The sequence below is a fragment of the Sturnira hondurensis genome, unplaced genomic scaffold (assembly GCF_014824575.4).
Source record: "Sturnira hondurensis isolate 20B ecotype Veracruz unplaced genomic scaffold, ASM1482457v3 Scaffold0008640, whole genome shotgun sequence".
In the NCBI taxonomy this organism is placed as follows: domain Eukaryota; kingdom Metazoa; phylum Chordata; class Mammalia; order Chiroptera; family Phyllostomidae; genus Sturnira; species Sturnira hondurensis.
In genome coordinates this window covers 11,651,000-11,675,571 of record NW_028081271.1, presented here as the reverse complement: position 1 = coordinate 11,675,571, position 24,572 = coordinate 11,651,000, and the positions used below count along the sequence as shown (strand labels likewise).

The following is a 24,572-nucleotide window of genomic DNA, read 5'->3' as shown; positions in this document are numbered from 1 at the left end:
ATGAATGAGTGGGTAGTAAATGGAAACTGATGCAGTATTTTCCAACACAAGAAATGACAAAATTTCAAATTTATTTTAAATGTAAAAACAGTGGCTATGAAAAATGTTTCTATTTTTCAAAGCCCAAGGTTAATGATTACATATTTATTTATATTTCAAATCCAGAATATGTAAATAAAATCCTCTAATGCTTCAGAATCATATGCTTCCAAGAAATGTATCATTATAATACTCACAGAATCATTTCTTTTTAAGAAACATTTTCTTTCAGCTTTCTGGTGACTCAATTTTTCTTTTTTCAAAAAAGATTTTATTTATTTATTTTTAGACAGGGGAAGGAAGAGGGAAAGAAAGGGAGAGAAACATCAACAGGTAGTTGCCTCTTGCATGCCCCCTACTGGGGACCCAGCCCACAACCCAAGCATGTGCCTGACCAGGAATCGAACCAGCGACCCTTTGGTTTGCAGGCTGGCACTCAATCCACTGAGCCATACCAGCCAGAGCTCAATTTTTCTTAAGAAGAAGCAGTATATTTTGTCTATTTTTTCTTTCTTATAAACAATGGGGACCTCAGTGAAAAAAGACAAATATTTCTTTAAAAATCTCCATACTTTAATATTATTGCTTAGCTGTATCAGTGTTGAACTGCCACATTCAAAAACATTATAATCAAAAGCACTTTTCTAAGACCATAACATTTTTGTTCGCATTTGTTGTAAATGGTACTAATTTAATTTTTTCATGTTCCATAGGAAACTATTAAACATTCCTTAAAAATTCTGTATAGGGGTATTTCCTTTACCATGCTATTTTTTCACTTACCACATGTAACATTATGAAATACTATTAAAGTTCTAGTTGATTTTATATGGGTTGGTCAAAAAGTTCATTTGGTTTTTCCCCATGCAATGGTCCTAGTAGTGCTTAGTTGTCTTTAACTTCATTCAAAGCAATTTTGGTAACTGGTATTGTGTGACAGCTGTCATATCAGCATGCATTTAAAAAAACATCAAAATTGGCGAATTTTTGTGCAGCCATTTTAATATGAAAATGGAAGGAAATGCACAACATGTTGGTGTATTATACTTTATTATATCAAGGAAGGTAAAAATGCAACTGAAATCACAAAACAAGATTTGTGCACTGTTTGCGTGGAGAAGGGGCTGTGACTGAGCAAATGTTTCAAAGTGGTTCGCGAGGTTTCTTGGTACTATTGATATTTTGGCCAAATAGCTCCTTGCTGTGGGGCTGTCCTATGTGTTGGAAGATGGGTAGCAGCACCCCTGGCCTCTACCCACTAGAAGCCAATGGTGGGAGACAGCGGACATACTCAAAATATCCACATCAATAAAGTTACTGGTGAAAATGAAAACCATGTCTTTTATTTCACAAAAAAACTAAATCAACTTTTTGGCCAACCTATTACAATACCTTGCATTTTTTTCAAAGACTTCAAAAAAAGGCGTATTTGAAATTACCATTGTAAAAAAGACAACGCTTTATTCCTCTACTTTGTTTTAAATAGTGGACATTAGTGAAATTACCGGCTTTGTTAAAAAAATTTGTCTGATAACCATTTAAGTAAAAATATAGTGTATAATATCCTGGTAAAACAAAAGAAGAGATATTCTAAAATTTTGCCTATGAACTGGCTTTTAAGTGATATTTTAAATTGATGTGTGTTGGACTCTAGCATCTTCATACGTCTACACACTTATTTTCAATTTTAGTGAAGTAAATATCCCATTAAACATATCCAATTGAATATATCATTCAATATATCACAAGCAAACTGACTTTACCTTAACCAGGACGCATAGCCTGATTTATTGCAAAGGGGATACTGTGGAATTCTCTACGAGGAAATAAATCCAAATAAAGGAATTCCTGTCAATGTGCGTGAACTGCATTATTTGTAACAAAGATGTTTTCACATTTATCAGGTCTCCTCTGTGGAGAACTGACTGAATCATCGAAACGTGAATGAACATTTCTTTATGAGGGTTGCAGAATCTTTTGAGAGTCTGGTAGCACTCCTGACAGCCTTCCCGTGGGTAAATCCTGGCGTGTGAACGTAATTTACAACAGTTTTCTCAGTTATCCTCCTAACTCCACTGATGAATCTCGAGGTCAAGAACTCTTTCCTCTGATTTCGTGGGGCTAATTCATCATGGATTAATGCCATACTCCCAAATCAGATTGTCCTTTGTATCTCTAATAAGTGACTCTCCATCCGAGTGATACTTTGGGGCTTTGTAAGTTTTATTTATAAGCAGCCTTACACAGAACCCCTCATTTTACAGATGCAACAATGGAGTCGATGATTGGTTGTAAAACATCTAACTTTCCACCTTCCAAGCTTTTCTCTTCTGAAACCCTTTCTCAGCTCTTTGCAAACCTCGAATCTCTTATCCCAGATACAGACACTGTTGCTCTGCATGCCTGGCAACAGTGGATAAACCAGTATTTCGGTTTATCCCGAGTAACAGCCTTATACGCAGTTAATAAATATATCACTAAAATTAATATTGACTAATAATTACATGATTATATGAGAACTTTATAAGTAAAGTATGCACCCATCGACAGACATCTGCAGAAAGATGTGGTGGCCGTGTATACAAAGAAATAACTACTTGGCTGTGAAAGAATGAAATCTTACCATTTGTGACAACATGGATGGACCTAGAGGGTTCTGTGCTAAGTGAAATAAGTCAGACAGAGAAAGGCATACCATGTGATTTCACTTGCACATGAAATGTAAAAGACAAAATAACAATAAGACAGAAACAAACTCAGAGATACAGAGAATAAACTGCTGGTCGTCAGATGGGAGGGGCTGTGTGGGGGGTGGTGCTGGGTGAAAAAGGTAAAGGGATTAAGAAGTACAAACTGGTACTTACAGAATAGCCACAGGGATGTAAAACATAATACAGAGAATACAGTATATGATATTGTAATATATTTTTTAAATATTTTATTTATTTATCTTTCGAGGGGAAGGGAAGGAGAGAGGGAGAGAAACATCAATGTATGGTTGCCTTTTGTGCGTCCCCTGCTGGGAGTTGGCCTGCAGGGAACTGGCCTGCAACCCAGGCATATGCCCTGACTGGGAATCGAACCCCGATCGTCTGGTTCGCAGGTCCGCGCTCAATCCACTGAGCTACACCAGCCAGGGCCTGATATTGTAATATTATACATAGTCTAACCACTATGCTGTACACCTGAAAGTAATAGAATATTAAATGCCAGCTGCAACTGAAAAATAAAAAATGAGAAAAAAGAACTTCATAATTACTAATTTGGTTTTACTAAAATGTATATAGTTAAGAATTATTCCACACAGAGTTTTGGAAAATAAGATCAGGAAACATCCATTCTTTGATGTTATTTTCCAAATGCTTCTGTCTAGTCTATGTCTATGTCTGTCTAGTGTATGTCTGTCTGGGCCTAATGTCAATATCTGTGTCTATATCTAACCTGTCTAACTTATGTCTATGTCTATGTCTGTCTGTCTCTCTAGTCTAACTCTATGTCTATACCAATCTATATATAATCTGGTATATATACACACATGCACATATTTGTACATTTAATCTAATCACACACATGTATGCATATAAATACATACAAACAGCTGTGGGAAAGGAATGACTCAGAAAATGATGTTAAAGGAATATAACCTATGCCATGTTCTAATGAATGAGCCACTGTTCTTCATTCTTCAGGCAGAGTGTTCTTGTGCACCCTGAGAACCCAAACATTAGTGACATTTGTTTCTGGTACAGTAATACCTCAAACCAATTTACATTGGTTCTGAAGCCAGGTTGTGGGCTTGTAAATGTCTACAGAAAGCAGTGTCAGGTCGCCTGTGGAAGTGGAGTCTTTTATTTTTTCAATTTATCAGAAACGACCATAAACCTGCAGTCAGGACATAGTCTCGAAGCTTTATGTTGGTCCCTCTCTAGTAGCCTTTTGGCAGCATCTATGCTGAAACTGTCTGTAATGAACGAAGCTGGCGGTCTCTGGCTGTGCACCATTCAGCTTACCCTCAGCTCCTGCTCCTCCGTGACCTCATGTTTCCCCTTCATCTTTCTCATCACTATTTTGGTGGTAACGATGAAAAGATTAGGGGTCAACTTCAAGCTACTGTTGCCACCTTGAACTAGAATAAGATGTACCTGTCTTTTAAAAAAATCTGGTAACAATTATAATAATGAAGGTTAATACCTTGTGCTGTTTTTGATGTCTTCAACTATTTTGTAATTCCAGTATTCAATACATTCTGATATGAATGGCAATATATTACAACATTGCTTTAGATGGCTTGGTATCTACTCAAAGCTCCTCTGTCTAGCTGGGTTCCAACAGGCCCAAATGATTGAGCATCTCATCTGGTATTAGAACTCCTTCTATCACAAGGAAAATAAAGGAGTTTCTGGGGGTGGGGAAGGGAATTTAGACTAAATTAAAAACAGATATTGCTCTTAATGATGTTCTCAGTTATTCTGCACAGCTAGATTCCCTCTGTTACATTTTTTTTTTTTTTACAAATTAAAATACCTTGTTTTCTTTATCTAGGACTTGGTCTCTTTTTTCTTAAGTGTATGATCAATAGTGATTTTGTGAACACCTATACTTACCAGTATCTTTAGGAAAAACAACAATAACAAGAACAGTAGAACCTCTGGGGTCTTACTGCTCAGCTTTAAAACCATTCACATAACAATTTGGTATCAGTTAATACAGGACAGCCCAAGCAACTGCATACCACGGTCAGGGAGATGTCAGTGTGATGCTCTACCAACACTCAAAGCACTTTACGTGAAATGGGATGACCACTGGCGGGCATCCAGTGTAAAGGGCATTATGGAACTGCCTCAAGGGGACAAAGCAAAGAATTTAGGAGAAAAACTGATGAACTTTTTGACATGAAGAACTAGATCTCTTTTTTCTAATTTTTTTTGGTAGTGGATATCCTTCCTTTTAGTATTTCAGTGTTTGTGTGAAACACATCTCAGAAATCTACCTGAATGTTCAATTTTCAGCATGATACATAAACATACACAAAGGTGGGCAAAAGTAGGTTTCCAGTCGCAAACACTCAAAACACAGAGTTTATTATTGTATGACTATTTATTACTTTGTATTATTTTCTATTATTATTAATCTGCTTTTGCACACCCCTGTGTGGATATACATGTAGTATTAATGAAGAATCTGAAGATTACTCATTGCCCTCATTCTAATAATAAATATGAGAAGAAATCTTATTGAAAAATAGGCACTTAGAAACCCAGAGACCTTACACTCAAAAGGAAAGCCAAATATTTCTGGTAGTTAGTCACCATTATAAACAGACTTCACAGCAGCAAATCAAATAGAACATTAAATAATTCTGAAATGAAAGTAAGCATTCTGTAAAAATGCGACATTATGGAGCAGAAGGTTAGTTTGTTTTAGGTGGATGTTAGAAGTAGATGCTTTTAGAATTTTATGTTTCTACTTAATCATAAAACTGAAATTTTAGTTCACGATGAAAAGAACAGCACTGTAGGTTACCACAGTTTTCCCTCTTTTCACAAATTAGCCAGAATGCCATTACACGTCATTTATTCCCTAAGATGAAAATGGAGGGGGAAAGTATCTGTTTAATCTCTCATATAGGTAAAAATTTTCATTCTAATATTCTAACCCAGGAACACCTAGAAACATAAACGTAAGCCATTGGCCCTAAAGTTTTTTCAAAGTAAAAAGGGAGAACTCAAAAGAACAGCAACACCAATATAAACAAAAAACAAGATGCACACACAAATTAAAACAATCAGTCTCCCCTAAAACAAAAGCCTGTTTTTCAGGCTACTTTCATTATTGGCCATTTTCTTTGTAAAATGCCCTAAAAGTCAGTTGCATTTGACAGTGGGGTGTCCCCCCCACCACCACCACTGGTACTTCGTGGCTGGCTAGAGAATTTTACAAAATTAAAGTTCAGTGGTTGAATGGAGTTGCATGTCTGATTGTCTAGCTCTGCCTGTGGCATTGGCCTAGACTTAGTAAGCAGTTTTGGGCTGTCTGTAAGGGGAATACTGTCTTACTGACTCTCACTGTCCACTGTTGAATGAGTGTGGCATCACTGTGAAGCTGTGATTGTGTGTCCAGGTGACAATTCACACCTGAACAGCTGAATACATATTCACATTCAATTTCATTCAGAATTGACAACTTATCAGTAAATGTTTGATTTGTGGTACATGAAAAACTATGTTTCTGTTCAATAATTGATTTTAAGTATCTTCTAATTTTGCCTGTGGGGTGAACAGTGTGGCCAACTGATAAGGCAAAACATGAAAAACTTGAATAAGAACCTCTTGTAAAATACGCTAATGGATTAAAGTCTTGAAAAAACTGATGGCTTTATACTTTTCATTCTAAAACTTTACTGAAGATGGTTACCATAAAAATAATGTATATATTTTAATAGAATTAGAGTAATCCCATTTATAAACATGGGGACACTGAAGAAAAGACTAAGGAACTGTACACCGAGTTACGGAAATTGTAATGAATTATAAGGTGACCACACACTAAGTTAGGTATGTTTCAAGGGAGAAATAGTGGGTGCCAGTTCAGTGGCAATTATTCTTTTACTTTAGGATAATTCTGATTTCGTGCAATAAATATCAGAGTGAAAAGAACTGCTCTTCACCATAAGTATGTTTAAAAAGGTAATTCAGCTTCTTTTCGATTTCCTTCTTATGTCAGCCCCACATTTGTCCCCCGTGTTCAAAAAGTCAATGCTTCAATATTTCTTAAACTTTCAAGTTAAAATTGTTGAGTGGCTTTTTTCTTTTGCCTTAGTGAGAAAGAGGTAAAATGAGATCACCGAGTTTCATATTATAATTTTGCATTTCAACCTTCTTTACCCACCATGAAAAAACAGGAGCGCCATTTCATTGAAGTCAGCCTGTCTGCACATGATATTTTTTGCCTCTATTTTTTCAGTGTACCCCCAATAGGATTGTGTAGTATGCCATTGGTTTCCTTTATTTTCAATATATACAGGACTACAGCATGCATTGCATTTCACTGTTTAGGTATGTACCTCCCTCTGTTAGACTGTAGCTACTTAAAGACAGAGAATATGATTTATTCTGAGTCTTTATCACCTCACATAATGCATGGCACATAATAGATGCACAATAAATATTTATTCCATCAAAAATGTTTAGATATTCTTACAAATGAACATATCTGTTATGTTTTAAATTCAGAAGGCAGTATTCTCTTTTGAGTCTTATTTCAGACTTGTCTCTTATTTTAAAGGCAGGGAAATAAGGAATCCAAACTTTTTCTCTGTGTTTAGCTAACATGGGCATTTAAAAAAATAATACGACACTATGATTTTCACTAAACTAGGAAAGGTTATTTTGGAGTGGCTGGGACTTTAGATATTTGAAGTAGTAATTACTTCCTCCATAAATGTTACCTTTTAGAGTCAAATACGGCTTTTCTGGTGCAGCTCAAGTTTTTACTTAAAGTCAAATGTCTTTTATTCACAGTTCACCATGTTATAATGTTATACGTGGTCATTTCCTTTTTCGTTTGTTTTGGTAGCATTTCAAAGTCAATGAAGCACCATAATGACAATGATAGTGGTTTACACTTATTCAGTATTTGTTCTGTGCTAAGTGTTCCACTAAGCACTTTCCATCTCTGCCATTTAATGCTCTATCTAAGCTTGCAGAGGCATTTTTCCAACTGATAAGCAGTATGGTCAAGGGAATAATGCAAGAGCCATCTTCAGATTTTACATTTTTGGTTCTGTAAAGTTCTGAGTATCCAGCAAGAAAATGTAATACCATATTTTGCATAATTCTGGAACCATGAAATACCAGTGAAGCACTTGCATTATCATCTGTAAAACAAACAGCGCACGCTGGGTTGCACTTAAATATGATTGTCACTGCAACTAAAACTCCGAGAGTATTTCTTCTTTATTGAATGGATGAAATATCAGTTCTTACCTTATGATCATCAACACTTCATGTTGAAACTGGCTGCTATCATGTACAACTTACCGTAGACTTGGGTTTCGTTCCAGAATTGGTCCCTGGGGTGGAAGATGGGAGGTCAGCAGACTCGGTGTTAGAAGGCAAATTTACTGATGTCTGATTTACTGAAGTGGCATCTGCTCCGCTCTCAGATCCCGACTCCAGATCCTGTTAAAAAATGCATTGATATGAAGGGCGTGCACATGCTCTCCCCATGCCTTTCTCCCCATCACCAGCACCTTCCCACCTCTTCCTCCTCCCAACATACATGGGCACACTAAAGAGTTGTTGACAACTGACGTGTCACCCATAATTATGCCATAATTCTGCAATTTTAGAAGGCAACTATTGGAGCAAGAGATAATATACAACTTTGGTAACTTAACAGTTGATCGTGAATTACTGGAAGGGACCACAGTGGGCGCTAGCTAGGGTACTGCAGTGAGTCGGGAGGTAGCAGCCCACAGATACTCTTACTCGATATATGACCTTGGGTAAACTCTCTTCACACCCCTCATGCAGCAGGGTCATTGTATCTTCAAATGAAAAGATGGTTCTCATTTTTCCTCTTCTCACTCTCTTCTGTGTTCCCTTCAGACTTCCACCATGACACCTATACAATGTACTAGAGTCATTTAGCTCAAGTGTCTATCTAACGAACTAGGAAATATTTGAGGGCGGAAATTATGCCTTGTCATGTGCCATTCAATCCCCTCATTTGAAAATGGGTAGAACGATAGCATGCACTCATAGGGTTTCATGAGGAATGAGCAAGACATATGCAAAGTGTATATAATGGATACAATTTTTGTTAAACATTAGCCATTACTATAAATATTGTTATAGGCAACAATTACATATATGTGGCTAAGATACATGGTGAGGGAAGGAAATTACTCCTTAATCTCTCCAAAGGTTGTGCTTTTAATTTATCAAATGCTCTGTATGTTTTATACAGTGGCCTGAGAACACAGAGGAAAGATGGGGCTAGGAGAATGGAGAAGGATGAAAATAAAGGCACTTATCACTCAAAATTTTGACCTGAGAAAACGATGAGTTAGATATCTTTACATCTACTCTTTCTACATCTCCCCTTTACCATAGACCACATGGTCAAATATTATCTACCTTGTATCCTAATTCACTGGCTTTATGTTCTACCAATGTCTTGGTTCTTAGAATGCTCCCGCCATGCTCATTGTCTCTCAACCTTTCTGGTACATGAGCTAGTTTCTATGTCAGGGACTATGTCCTTTCTTGTCCTCTTCCCTAGTAGTTCCCTTTGCTGGCTCTTTCTTGTCACTCATATCTCAATTTTAATGCCACTAGCTCAGAAAACTATCCTGTGACATTTCCAGCTAAAGTATTTCCTCCCTTAAAGTTTTACAGTGTACCATTCCCTCGTTTACAATCCTGTCACTTTGCTATCCTACCATACATCAATTACATCCATTCATTTTCTGTCTATCTATCTGTCTAGCTCTATGAATCTACCTGTCTACCTATCTGCTATCTGTCCACTTTAACTCATCTTTTTCCTAATCCTTGTCTGTCTTCCTCTAATGGAATCCACCTATCATAAAAGCAGGGAATTTCCATGTCTTATTCACTGATACGTTTTCCAGATCATAGAACAATGCCTACATCTAGAACATACTCAGTAAATGTTGTTTTATGAAAGAATCACTAGACTAACAAATGGTAATATCTAACCAAAGAAGTGAAAGATCTGTACACTGACAATGAACAGACTGAAATCATACAGAAATGGAAAGATGTCCCATATTTTTGATTTAAAGAATAAAAATTGTGATAATGTGCATACTACCCAAAGTGATCTACAGATTCAGTGCAATCTCTGTCAAAAATCCAAAAACATTCATCATAGAAATAGAAAAAAGAATCCTAATTTTTTTTTGGAACCAGAGAAGACCTTCCATGGCGAAAGCAAGTTTGAGAAAGAAAACGAAAGCTGGTGGCATCACACTTCCTGATTTCAAGCTATATTACAAAATTATAGTAATCAATAGAGTATGGTACTGGCATAAAAACACACAGACCAGTGGGATAGAAGAATAGAGGGTCCAGAAATAAACACATGCATACATAGTCAACAAATATTTAACAGGGGAGTCACAAATGCTCAGTGAGGAAAAAACAGTCATTTAAGTAAATGCTTTTGAGAAAAGTGGACATTCACATGCAAATGAATAAATCTGGATCCCTTCTTATACCACTTATGAAAATTAACTTGAAAGGAATTAAAGACTTAAATGTAGGATCTGAGACTCTAAAAGTCCTAGAAAAAAAACATAGCAGAAAAACTCCTTAACATTGGTCGTGGCAATGATTATTTAAACAAAACACCAAAAAACACAAACAATAAAAGCAAAAATACATGAGATATCACCAAACTGAAAAGATTCTGCACAGCAAAATAATCACCAGAATTAGAAACGACCTAAAGAACTGGAAGAAAATATTTGCAACCATATGTCAAATAAGAAATTAATATCCAAAATACATAAGGAACTCATACAATTCCATAGCAAAACAAATGGGCGGAGTACTTAAGTATTTTTTCCAAAAAAAACACACAAATGGCTAACAGGTACATAAATAGATGTGCAACACCATTAATTATCAGGAAAATACAAAATAAAACCACCATGAGATATCACCTCACACTTGTTAGAAGACTATTATCAAAAAGACAAGAGCCCTGGCTGGTGTGGCTCAGTGGATTGAGTGCTGGCCTGAAAACCAAAGAGTCACTGGTTCGATTCCCAGTCAGGGCACATGTCTGGGTTGCAGGCCAGGTACCCAGTAGGGGATGTGCAAGAGGCAACCACATACTGATGTTTCTCGCCTTCTTGTTCTCCCTCTCTTCCTCTCTATAAAAAAAGAAAAAAAAAGACAGAGATAACAAGTGTTGATGAGGACTTGGAGAAAAGGGAACTTGTGCACTGTTGGTGGGAATGTAAATTAGTACAAGCACTATGGAAGATGGTATGGAGGCTATGATCATATGGTTCAGCAATTCCATCTTTGAGTATTTAACCAATGAAAGTGAAGTCAATACCTTGAAGAGATGCATGCATCTCTGTGCTCACTGTAGCATTATTCACAATAGCCAAGACAGGGAAACAATTTACCTAAGTGTCCACTGATAAATGAATGGATAAAGATGTGATTATATATGTGTGTATGTGTATGTGTGTGTGTGTATATATATACATATATATATATATCATATCACATCTTCAACATTCCTAATGTTCCTAATGTATTATTTTGCCTATTCAAATTAAGAGTGTGTATGTATACATACACACACACACACACACACTCTCTCTCTCTTATATATAGACATGCATAAATGCAATAAAATATTATACATATATCCATACATGTACAATAAAATATAACTTAGCCATAGAAAAGAAGATAATCCTGCCTCTTCTGGGAACATGATGGAACTTGAAAGCATTAGGACAAGTGAAATAAATCAGCGGAAACACAAATACTGTGCAATTTTAAATGTGGGCTCTAGAAACATAAAACAAAACAAAAAGCCAAACTCAGAGGACAAAGTGGGAGGGTGGCGGCAGCCAGGGGCTGGCAGGGGCACGGGGGCATGTCGGTCAGAGTGGGTAAAAATTTCTGGTTAAAAGATGGGTAAGTTCTGGGGTCTAACACTCAGCACGGTGACTGTAGTTAACAGGACTGTATTATATTCTTGAAAGTTGCTAAGAGAGTAACTTAAAATGTTCTCAACACACACAATTGTAAGTACATGAGCTGATGGCTGTGTTAACCGATTTTAGTGTGGTCATCATTTTGCCATATATAAGTGTGTCAAATCACCACGTTGCACACCCTAAGTGTTCACAATGTTATATGTCAATTATAGCTCAAAACTTCAAAAAGGAAAAGGAAAAAGTGGGATAAAAATTAAAAAGGAGTACATGACATACACATGCTAATGAATAGAAAAATGGAATATACAATATTTGGGGGTGTGTGTGTGTTTAAAAACACATAACCCTAACCAAATTTCTCATTCCCTGAGTGATTTCAGATAAGTGGCCATATTTTCCCTTTTTGCATGGAAAAGATAACCATTTACTGTAAGAGAAATATGATTCATTAAAATTTCAGATGGAACCGACATCAAATGAACAGTCAATAATAGCAGGTAATTTATAAACATCAAAAGCATAATTATAGGTAGCAGATAACTTATAAGCTATTTACCTTTGACCTTTATGTACATCAGAATTCTCTTACATTAATTTTTCCTTCTAGTTTATAATTTAATTATAAATAACAGGGTAATCTTGAATCTAACAATAATTCTGATGTAAAATAGTAAAACTTTAAAAATCGACCATTTATGTGTTTTTACTTTTAAAAGGCAACACTTTACAGCTATTCTCTGCTTCTATTTTCACTAAGTCTGTGTAGAAGCTAATGTATCATTATCATTTGAAAGATGATGAAGCCAAGGCTTAAGGCAATTCAATTGACCAAATTCACATTCTGTGGAAGAGTTGACCTTAACAATGAGATCGATTTGACCCCCACTTGTTAGGCTCTATCAAGGCAGCCTCCTAAAGTCTTTACCTCTACTCTTCTTTTATTTATTTTATTTTATTTTTAGAAAGATTTTATTTATTTATTTTTAGAGGGGAAAGGAAGGAGAGAAATATCAATGTATGGTTGCCTCTCATGTGTCCCCTGCTGGGAACTGGCCTGCAACCCAGGCATGTGCCCTGACTGGGAATCGAACCGTGATTTTGTGGTTCGCAGGGCCGCGCTCAATCCACTGAGCTACACCAGCCAGGGCTCTACTCTTCTTTTAATATATCTGTTTTTCACCTTAAAGACTCCAGCCTATATTATCATTTAAACATCTTACTGTAGGTGGAATTTGCTCCAGCATTTTCTCATAAAAAATCTCAAAGCGAGGTCTCTGTATCATTGTGCCTCTTGCTCTCCCTCCTAAGCTGTAAATTCACAGTGTGAGGGAGTGGTGGAGGGTGTCTCTCTGAGTCTGGGCAGTGCTTCCTCGTGAATAATCAAGGTCGTGATCATTCTGTTATAATCCCTTTATTCCATGGCACAATAATCAAAAGCAATGGAAAGCGCCTGTGGAAAATATTTTGATGATGAGAGAATTTTAAAATGAGCTTTAAATACCAAGGAGTAGCAGTAAAGAATAAGGGATGACCCAAAATAAACATAGAGGCCAAAAAGAGAATTTTGGAGGGCTGCGGGAGAGGTTTGATTCAGTTTGTCCCAGTGTCGGGTGCGGGTGAGCACATGGGGAGGGAAGGGAAATGCACACACACCAAGCCACACTCTGTGCCCAGCCTGCACAGCGCGTCTTACATACGTTCTCTCGTCTACTCCTCCCAATGAGCCATTAGGCAGGAAACAACATCTCCTTTTTTTCACACAATTGTGAAGGTGAGAAATGAATAATTTTCTTGTGTTCTCGGAAGAGTCAGCTGTGGAGTTGCCATTTGGACCCAGGCCTGCAGACGTCAACGTTCTTAATGTTTCTAATGTGTTATTTTGCCTACTCTAAGTATCTGTTGAACTGACAACCTGGAAGTAGATATTTATTTACAGAATGAACCATTACTCGGCAATGGTAGTGATATTCCATGAGAGAGTGCGTATAATATAAAATCCAGTTTACACCTTAAGTGGAGATGGAAGATGTAGATGTAGGCAAATTTCAAAGCCATCACCCACATTCACTTCCCCTTCCCTTTCTGTCTTTATCATTCCACAGAGAAGCATGTCTAACAGATCCTGGCTGTCTTGTTCTCTGACATGAAGAAAACACCATGGAGTCGGACATAGCAGAATTCTGGGCTGTGGTTTTCCTCCGAAATACTTGGGGACTGAGGAAAGAAAGCTCAATGTAGAGGAAAAGGGGGAAAGATCAAAGAGACAGGGGAGAGATTTAACAACTCACACCAGGCAATTTTAAAGGAAAAAAATGTGTTCTATGCCTATATTTATACCAAAGAAGTACTAAGGAGTACTCCTATAGAAAAATATAGTTATTTCTGGCTTTAAAAATGTTGATGAAAATGAGTATGACATTTTTTAAAAGATTTTATTTATTTATCTTTAGAGAGGAAGGGAAGGAGAGAGGGAGAGAAATATCAATGTATTGATCGGGTGGTTCGCAGGCCTGCGCTCAGTCCACTGAGCTACACCAGCCAGGGCAAGTATGACATTTCTATACACCTGTCCTATGTAAACAAGATTAAACATTCCTTCTTGTTGGTCTTTAGATTACTTTGATTGCATTTCCTTCATTTGGATGGATACCTGTCCCACTAAAAATGTGTGCAAGCACCGTGGCAGCACCAGGGAAGGGGTGGGTGGCTCTGTGCAGGAGTACAGAGATGGAGAGAATACTCAACCCTAAAGAAAACATTTGAGACTAATCCTGAAGGATTAGAAAAACTTATTCGGAAGGTGACAAGGAAAAACAAAAACTTCTATTGGCTTTCTAGGTTGAAGTACTTAATTTCATATTCATTTTTATTTTTTGTTCAAGCCATAGCATTTCCATTATAGTCAGCTAGAGAGCACAGTATGGTGCGGTGGTCACACGGCCTGGCTCTGGATTGGGACTGCCTGGGTTTGCAGCCCGTCTCTGGCACATGCAATTACTAACTTCTCTATGCTTTTCACTCACTTGTAACGTGTTATGAGGAGTAAGTGTGCTGACGTATGTCGAGACTTAGAATAACACCTAGTATATACTACATTTAGTTACTGTTTTAGTTCGTTTATTTACTTTGAAATATTCTGTCCCACAGTCAGAACGAGTCTTGACTAACTATACAGAATCCATGGTAGAACTATGCTAAGTAAAAGACTTGACACAGAATAGTTCTATTTTGATGGAAGCTCAAATTTATATATAAGATTTCCTGTCCCTTTGATTTAGGGAAGTACATAATTTCTTGACTTAAGGTGTTTATTACTGTGTAATAAAAGTAACAGATTAATTGAAAAAATGCATGGCTGAATTACAGATACATTCTACCATCACATTCACTAGATCTGCAAAATCCAAGCCATTTACTATGGAGCTAATAATAAATATGTAAAGTATAGTCAATCTGGAATCTGTGTCATTCAAATTATAAGTGTCAGAATCTACGAGGAGTGATCATTCTTACATAAAATGAATGCACAGAATAAAATTCGCACTTCTGTCTTATTCACTGAGTTAATTTTGGAGTGTCTTTGAGGTAATCTAAGTTCTTTCTTGTAGTATGCTGGATGTGTCCATCCATTCATCCATCCACCCATGCAGCAAGTTTTTACTAATCATCTTCTACATGCAATGCAAATTTGCAGATAATGGAAATAAGATACCAAGTAAGACAGACATAGCATTGCTAGTAGTGTTCATAGCATATCATTGAGTAATTAGGAAAAAGACCATAATGGAAAGGATTTGACCACCAGGAAGCATAATTTCCCAGGGTGTCCCTCTTTCGGTCTAACTAATAATAACCATTTCTTTTGAGTCACACACTTCTCTTATAGACCCTGCATGAAATACAGAAGTATTTGAGTAAATTTTATGAAACACTTTTAGGGCTACATATGGGTAGACACTACCATCAAAGATGTTGCATGTGCAAGAGGGATTGTACGAAGTAAAGAGATAACATGCTCATGGGAAGAGAAGTGGAAGACTCACAGGAACGTGCCGCCGCAGGTTGGTTGGCGTGCTGGACGGAGAGGAGCTGCTGCTGAGAGCATTCTCGATGTCCTGATCGAGTTGGTCCAGTTTCATAATTAGCAGCACCATAGAGTCTAGCTGCGCCCTTTCTCGATCTTCTTTTATTTCCTGGGGAACAGAACATGTTGTTACTGAATCTGAAAGGCCACTTCTTAGAAGAAGAAGCGCCCTGTTCTTCAATGTGACAAAAAAGGACACTGAATAATAGGCAGTCTTCTACTTAAGAGGAATGGAAAGTTTTGTTCTGTATCATCAATGGGCTCTTCATTGCGAAGATAGTAACCGGCTGCCAAGAAAGCATTTTACATGAATATTAAATACATGTCTTCTGGTGCCAAGCACAATGAAAAGGAAGTATTACATCAATGAGCACTGATACATAGTCATGACTTTCAAATTACTTATTCTTGGGAAAAGTTATATATATTACCCTTGTCACAGTTGAAATTAATTATAACATACAACTCATTAAATTATTTGTGGTTAGACATTTAAAAATACATATAAAAGAATATTTTGGCTGATTGCTCCAAAGAAACCTTGCAGGCAAGAAGGGGTTGGAAAGAAGTATTCAAAGTCATGAAAGGCAAGGACCTACATCCAAGATTGCTCTATCCTGCAAGGTTGTCATTTAGAATAGAAGGGCCGATAAAGTGCTTCCCAGATAAGGTCAAATTGAAGAAGTTCATCATCACCAAGCTCTTATTATATGAAATGTTAACGGGATTTATTTAAGACAAAGAAGATGATCAAAAATATGAACTATAAAATGACAACAAGCTCACAACTATCAACAACTGAACCTAAAACAAAAACAAACTAAGCAAACAACTGGAACAGGAACAGAGTCACAGAAATGGAGATCACATGGAGGGTCATCAGTGGGGAGGAGGAAGAGGAAGAATGGGGGAAAAGGTGCAGGGAATAAGAAGCATAAATGGTAAGTTGAAAATAGACAGGGGTAGGTTAAGAGTACTATAGGAAATGGAGAATCGAGAGAACTTATATGTACAACCCACGGACATGAGCTAAAGGGATGGAGAATGAGGGTGGGATGGGGTGTACAGGGTGGAGGGAAACAAACGGGAGAAAAATGGGATAACTGTAATAGCATAATCAATAAAATGTACTTTAAAAAAGAAATATAAAAAAGGATATTTTGGGAAGAATACTTCTGAGTATAGTAGACAATGAGAAGCTACATTTTGTGAATATTTCTTTGCAACCTTTTTTCTTTCACAAATTTCTTTTAAAAAGCCTCACAATTCTATCTATATCTATATCTATATCTATATCTATATCTATATCTATCTATGTATCTATCTATCCTGCATGAAACATAGAAGTATTTGAGTAAGTTTTATGATACGCTTTTGGGGTCACACAAGGGCAGATGCTACCATTAAAGATGATATATATATTTGTAAATTGTGTTGGTTACTTATTCTGAATTATGCATAATATAGACATATATTTATGGAAATACTGTCGCTTACAGAAATAGCTAAAGCTTCTCATTGACCATATAGAGTTATTTGGGCATCACTGTTTAGTACTCTTGTGTGTTCAAAGCAAGTCAGTTAATCTCAGAAACCCACCAGATCCCTTGTGTGCTGTGTAAGGTGTCAGGGCTGCGTAGAGCACTGAGTGAAAGAAAGTAACATCAGGGGAAGCACGGTAAGATTCTACTGATGGATGTGGTGGACTCAGGGAGAGCCCTTTCGAGAGAAATCATCACGGGTAGGTCACATCACCATCTTCTCATCTGTCTGAAATATTTACCCAGGTGACACCAGCTTCGAAAGGACCACCAGAAGCAGTCTCAAAGGGACACTATATGAAAAAAGAAGCCTAAAGAGTATGGACATAAGGGAGCAGGTTGGCGTCTTTGCTTAGGGGATGGTGTTAGTAGTCACATGAATGGGGTGGCTGTCTGAATGAGATCTTTTATTTTGTTTTTGCCATTTTTCTTTCAATCTTCCTGCATTTCCAGGGTAGCATTGGGAGAAACTAACAAAGGATAGAGGTCAGAGTAATTTCATGGATTAATCTAATTCTGTAGTAGTTTCTATACCTCAAACAACTAGAGCAGATTGTTAATATCACAAAGCTTTATCTTTCAGATGTCAATTAATTGCTTTATTATATTAAGTTGGTCAAAGAATCATTAATTAAGCTAATATTAATAAATTATTTGGGTAAGTTAAGCTTTTGCTTGGTTTAATAGATTGATATCAAAGTAAAGAGATAGTAATCTTTCAACAAATCCATTAATTTTGAGAATAAAATAAGAATTTGGGTGTTGTGTTAACCTTTAAATACTATACCATGATTAGTATTTCAGTTTATTTCCATTGTCCCTGCTTCTAAACAATGTGATGAGGCTCAGACAGAGAACTATGGAATTTTTATCATGATAGAGCTTTATTGTGCTTAAGAGGGTCCAGAGCACATACAAATAAACCAACTTGAATTTACATCACATCTCTCAATGCTACAAAACTTGTTATATTCAAAAGAGCATTATTTGTAGTAAAATTCTGCTTATACCTTAAAATAGACTCTTGGAAATATCAGAGATTATTCAGTTTAATCCTCTTCTCAATAATCCATAAAATGGAAAAAATCTGGACAGGACTCAAAGTCCCATTAATTAATCCTCCCATGTATTTGCTTGTAATTTCTTTCTCTTTTATATCTAAGTTATGTTTGGCAAGATAAATGTTCTTTGCATATCTACATATGCATATGCTTTGGTATAGTTGCCGTTTCTTTCTCAGTTATAACATCCTCAAGCACAAATGTTACATTTTTCTAGCTGGCAGACATAGAGTCAAGTTATACTTTGCATATGCAATACATTTTCAGAAGTAATAGTCATAAAAATCAATAGGAGCCAATGCAATAACACCCCAAAGCCTTAGGGAATATATTTCAATGTTTCCCCCTAAATTAATATTAAATAAAGCAGCATATCCTGAAGCAGTAGCCTCAGAAACAATTTCTCTCTGAATTAACTGGATGCCTTAAAAATGCTTTCAAACCCATGGGCTGAACATCAAATTAGTTCAAATGATCTGCCAAAAGGCGCAAAACCAAACAGCCTTGGTCTACGACATTTCCAAAGAGAAACAAGCCAATTGCTCCTCCCTTTCCTTCAAGATGATGCTTCTGAGTCTTCATTTATTACATTCAGCTTGAAGTGTCCAGTACACAAACCAGTATTACATGTTACATCCACATCCATAAAATTTCACAAAAGAGTGTTGACTACAAATTAGAGATAAATATTATTGTCCCTGGTTTTAAAGTCCATGTACTAAGTTTGCAAAGCTCTAACTTTTCAGATGTCCACGGCAACTCCAATAAACACTAAAGCTTGAAAACGCCAATAGATACTTGTGCTTGAAAACAGAGATGTGTCTTTGCAGATTTTGGCTACATTTACTTGTACAATGAAGCTTTCATTTCATGCTGTCATTATAGTCCAAGAAGAGGAACTAACTTCTTAGAAGTGAAGTTGCCTATTAATGAACTTCTCAGTATTTCAGTAACTTGATCCTTTTCAATCAAGGCCACGATACTAAATTCTCTTCCCTCCTATCTTCCTTCCTTCTCTCTTGTGGTCACATCTGTTCCAGGCCAACCACTATTGAAGGATACAACACTCATCAGTGAATAATGAATATAAAATCATCTCTTTTCTGAATATTATAGTCAACTATGAGAAGATGGACAATAGAAATTAACAGATTCACAAATAGGACAATGTATGAAGAAAATAAAAAGGTTAATGAGATACACAGTAACTGTGGGGGGAGTGTCCCACTTTGTACAGGGTGGGCTGAGTGAGCTTTCTGAGGAAGTGAGAGAAGAATGACGCAGAGGAGAGAAAGAAATGGAGAGGAGGAAGGAAATGGGGGGAGAGAGAGAGAGAGAGAGAAGAAGAGAAAAGAAAAGAGAACTCACTCAATAGTGGTTCCTGCAAAGTAAAGAGTGGTACAAAAATGCTGAGATGGGAATGAGTTTGGTGAACAAGAGGATCGGAAAAGAGGTCAGTAGAGCCGAGAGAGGTTGAATATGAATAAGAGTCGAATTAGATTCTGTCGTGAAGGTTACTGTACAGAGTTCACTTTCATTCCTTGTGCAATGACACTGGCAGGACGCAAGCAAATGAATGATTTACTATGTCTTTTAAACTTCTAGAGTTCTCAACACATATTGATAATCAAACATTGTGGAACCTGATATTTTCTATTTAGCCACATGACTAATACATGTTAAGTAGTTCAATTTACCCCCAGATTATACTTGCAGTTCTAACCATAGGCCATTTTATGCTGAAGTCTGAATTGGGCAGGCATTACAGGGTAATAAAGAAATAACAAATGGTTTTATAACAAGGCTCTACATATTTTTAGATCAAAGTGAAAAGAAGAAATTGTTCAGGAACCTGTTTAATAGAAGTTTGGAGTAGTTGGGTGGTGATATATTGGTAAATGTTTAATAACTGGATCGCCAAATAAAAATCAAGTCCTGGTTTGTGGCATGTGCTGATTCCTGTGGTATAAGTACTCTCATGGCTGATTTTTAGCTACTAATAAGATGTTATGAAATCTGGAGTTGGAAGAGGTGTACACAACATACTAAATTAATGCCTTTTATTTATTTAATACTTTTACCTGCCTTAACTTTTCTTCTTGTCCAGGTAGAGTTTGGTACAAAGTGTGAATTTCAATTCAGTGTTCTTCCGGAGGATTCTCTTCTCTTCTAGTGTTTCCTCCTTTGCCTGCCTTTCTTGCTATCCATTATTTATGTCTGTAGAATGTCTTAAAATTCATTATAATTATCTCTGTGTTCGTATTTTTACTTATCTAAGTCAAAACAATTTGTTTAAGTTATTCATCATGTCACCGGGACACCTTATTTAACACTTCACTTAAGACATTAGAAATCTAGTCAGGGGCAATGGTTCGGTTCTAGTGTCTTGACTTTGCAGGTCAGGAAGTGGATTCCAGAGGGTTCGGATGACTCTTTCATGGACATACTGATTAGACTACAACCCAGCTGTCCCCACACCCTGCCCTCGTCTTTGTCCAGTACTCCCTTTTTGCTTTACTTCTGGGGGTACAAGTTTAACTTAATAGACATTTTGGCATGATGTATTCTCTCTTCAACTTCTACAACCTTGCTCCCATTCTTTCCCAAAACCATGTTTCAGAAGAACACCAATGACCACAATTAATTGGGAAAAATCTTTGAAACATCTAGTCCAGTTCTTTACACTTTTACTTAATTACCCAAGACATGTTTGTTGACCATCTACTGCATGCTATATAGCATCCTCTTGGAAGCAACCTTTTCATATTTGTACAGTTAGAATTTTTAAACTTCCTCTTATTTACCAGGTCCTCCTTCCAGAACTAGACAGCATAAGTAGTGTCTATGCCATGAAATAGCCTTTCAAATATTTGAAGAACTACCTTATGCCCATTTTCCCTTTTCTAGGTAAATCATCTTCAGTTCCTGTAATTATTTCATCTATGACATGTTTCCTAGAGTTAACATTATTTTTGTTAACTCTCCTCTGGCTATGACATAGTTCTGTCAAAGTGACCCAAGTAATGGTGGATGCCCAGAATTAAATGTATTACTTACATGCTGCCTGATGAAGGCAAATTAAGCAAGTACTTCCCCATGTTCTAAATATGCTCTTTGATGCAGAATTAAGTGCCTGTTGAGAACACGAACAGAGCATTCTTACTGGTTACCCACAATCTGCTTCTTTAGGGAAGAAACAACGTGTAGTTGACTGTGAACAGGTCTTGAGTCCATGGTGTGGTACGTGGCTCCTTTCCCCAGTATGTGCCTGTGTACTGCTGAGAACAGAAACAGCCTGTTTTCTTGAGACGGTAAGCAGCTGTTGTCAAGGTATAGATGATACAGGTAGCAGACGTGGAGAAGTTTCCAGTTATATCTCTTTCAGACACAAGTCAGGCGGTACTTAGGCAAATTAAGAGAGATAAATATATTCAATTTTATTTCTTGTCAAAAACCTAGCGTGGCCAAGCCACTTGATGTTCACTGGGAAATCTGAAAGATGCCCCTTACTTACTGTCAACAGCGATTGAGTCACTGGGCAGTGCAGTCACTTTGACTGCAGTGGTATCTGGGGGAGAGTTAAACAGGGTTTTCAAGGGTCGTTCTCTCCAGGAAGCCTCTGAATTGGAGAACAGGAGCCTATACTTTCTTTCCTCACATGTGGGGAAGATAATCCAACCCTCCTCTCCTCTCACATGCTCTTTACGGAGCCCTACAGAGCACGGCACACACGTGTAGTGGGGAGGTGAAAATGACCGGATATCTTACAGACTGGGCAAATATGAAGACCAGCGAAAAGGGTGCCTCCCCTCGAGGCGCATGGGCTCTGTTTTCCTAATCGGAAGCATTTGGAAGAAAACCCAAAAAACTCAGTGAAATACCCAGACGCTTCCAAAGAGTGGGTATTTGGCTCAGCCGATTCAGCACTGCCTGAATATTCTGCTTGTCAACGAGCCACGGCATCCCATAGACAGCCGTGATAAATTAGAGGCTAGGCTAGGAATAGAACTAAGACTTCCTGATTCATAATCCAAGGTTCTGGCTCCTACCCTGCCTTTGATTCCATACACATCGCACTGGCTATTCTGGGCTGGTAATGGTCCTTGCTCACCCGTAAAAGAAAGGGACCTTTTAGCAAAAGGCTTGGCTCAGCTTCCTTCGGAACTATTTGATCTGCAGCCAGCTAGACTAGCCTGAAATCTCATATTAGTGTTATACATTTTATTTGACAATAAATTCCTCATTCTAGACTTGCCTTTCTTAAAATAATATCCTGCCCAAAGAACCAGAACTTTATTAAATCTTCCTTTTTTCTTCAGAAGCAGTAAAGGTTCTCATCTGAACTGACAGTCAGAAGATAGAGATAATATAATTATCCCATGTCAGAGTTTCTAGGCTAGTGAAATAAAGTCAGCCTTGATTTTTATTCTGGGGCATTTCCAGCTGAAACTTATGTAGAATGGGAGGTAATAAAACAAACCAGCAACTATTTCCTATTTGTCAGATACAGTCTGTTCAACCACAAAATCTTTGTATATTATCTTTAATAACACGTGTCGACATCACTTCAATATTAGGTGGTGAAGAGTGATAAATAATATCCCCATTTAAAGTGGCTACAAGGAATCTTTGAACTGAAATGTCAATGGTGGCTTTGTAGAAAGTGTTTATGGCCACTCCCTATTTATCTCCCCCCAGTTATAAGGCATGGGAAGCAAAAAGAACTCTCCTTTGCTTGATTTTTAAACTCCAGCTAGACTTCAGCTGGAGCGTTTCTGGGCTGCGACTGTTGTAAACTGCCTACACAGTCTCCTGAACAGTGTCAAGGGACATTTGTGCAGCTGGTCCTAAGGAGTGCTCAGAAGTGGCAGGTGTGAACCAGGGAAAGAACTGTGTGGGCGGCAATTCCTCTCCATCCCAGGAAAAGCTGAGGATGACTTCCTCTCCTGGCTTCAAAGGCCCGCTCCTGGGACTGGGAGATGATTTGGGCCTAAATAATTTGGTGCGCATGCTGGAACCAGTCTTCACTCTAAGTGCTAAAGGTGGAGACTGACATTCACAGCTACTGAACACGTCGATAGATACCACGCCAGCTTTTCTGGACCAATGTGTCATAATGCCGGCACGATATCTGCAAATTCCTGCAGTGTTCTTTATTCGTTTGTTTGTTTGTTTGTTTGAGGCCATTCTCAGTAGTTCTTTGTTTGGATTCAGGTATTAAAGGAGACGACACTTTTCTTGGTTTGAAATCATAAGAAAAGCATCCATTTAACATTAAAGTTTCATAAAATGCTTTCGGAAATATGATGATGGTCTTTCCTTAGATAACAAATGAAGACGTGAATAAAATTTATTCTCCCCCCCCCGCCCCAACAAAAATGGCAATTTAGAAAAAAGGTCTTATATTGACTTGGCCTTTGCTGCTCGTCTAGTTTCACCCCTTGTCACTCTCCCTGACCCTGCGTGTCCCTCCAATGTCAGTTACTCTGTGGACCGTCACTATATACTCCTTAGTGTTTTTCTCTAATCGGACTCACCTTTTTACAACTAAAATGGCACTTTTAATCTATAAATGCTACACAGATAATCTTATATTTTTTGATGGATCTTTAACTACAAAATTATAAAAACAAAGAATCCTCTACTATCTGATGTCATCTCCCATAAACCATAACTGCATTTTAGAAAGTGTTCTGCTAAAGAACAGAACTTCCTTTGGTTTCTCAAATAATCCATGTTCTCTCTCATCTGCAATTAGGATTTCCAGATTTACCAAAGAAAAACATAGAATGCCCAATTAAATTTCAAATTTTAGAAAAAGTAGAAAATACATATTATGGGCATATGTACCAAAAATTGTATGGGACAATATTACATGGGACATATTTATACTAAACCATTTTTTGGTTGTTTATCCAAACTTCAAATGTAATAAGAATCCTGTGGGGGGCGGTTTTGTTGTTGTTTTTTTGTAAACTGTATTTTTGACCCATGTAATAATACTCCTTTGGCTTGACACATTTCTTCTCTGCCTGAGGATATCAGAGGCAGCCCTTGGTTTCAAGTATAATAGCTCTTTAATAGAGAGGCCTTTGACAAGGTGTTCCCTGGAGTGAGTGAACAGTAATTGCATC

The 24,572-nt window shown here is 37.3% G+C and overlaps 1 protein-coding gene across 1 annotated transcript in view; it reads right to left on the bottom strand.

The window, feature by feature from the left end:
* The window catches only part of DLC1 (DLC1 Rho GTPase activating protein), a 345,892-nt gene that overhangs the window by 243,557 nt on the left and 77,763 nt on the right, over positions 1 to 24,572 (bottom strand). The window contains exons 3-4 of the mRNA XM_037055279.1: positions 15,796 to 15,945; positions 8,079 to 8,219 (exon numbers count right to left, since the gene is read on the bottom strand). Coding sequence (XP_036911174.1) covers positions 8,079 to 8,219; positions 15,796 to 15,945 — 291 coding nt within the window. The remainder of the gene's footprint in view (positions 1 to 8,078; positions 8,220 to 15,795; positions 15,946 to 24,572) is intronic.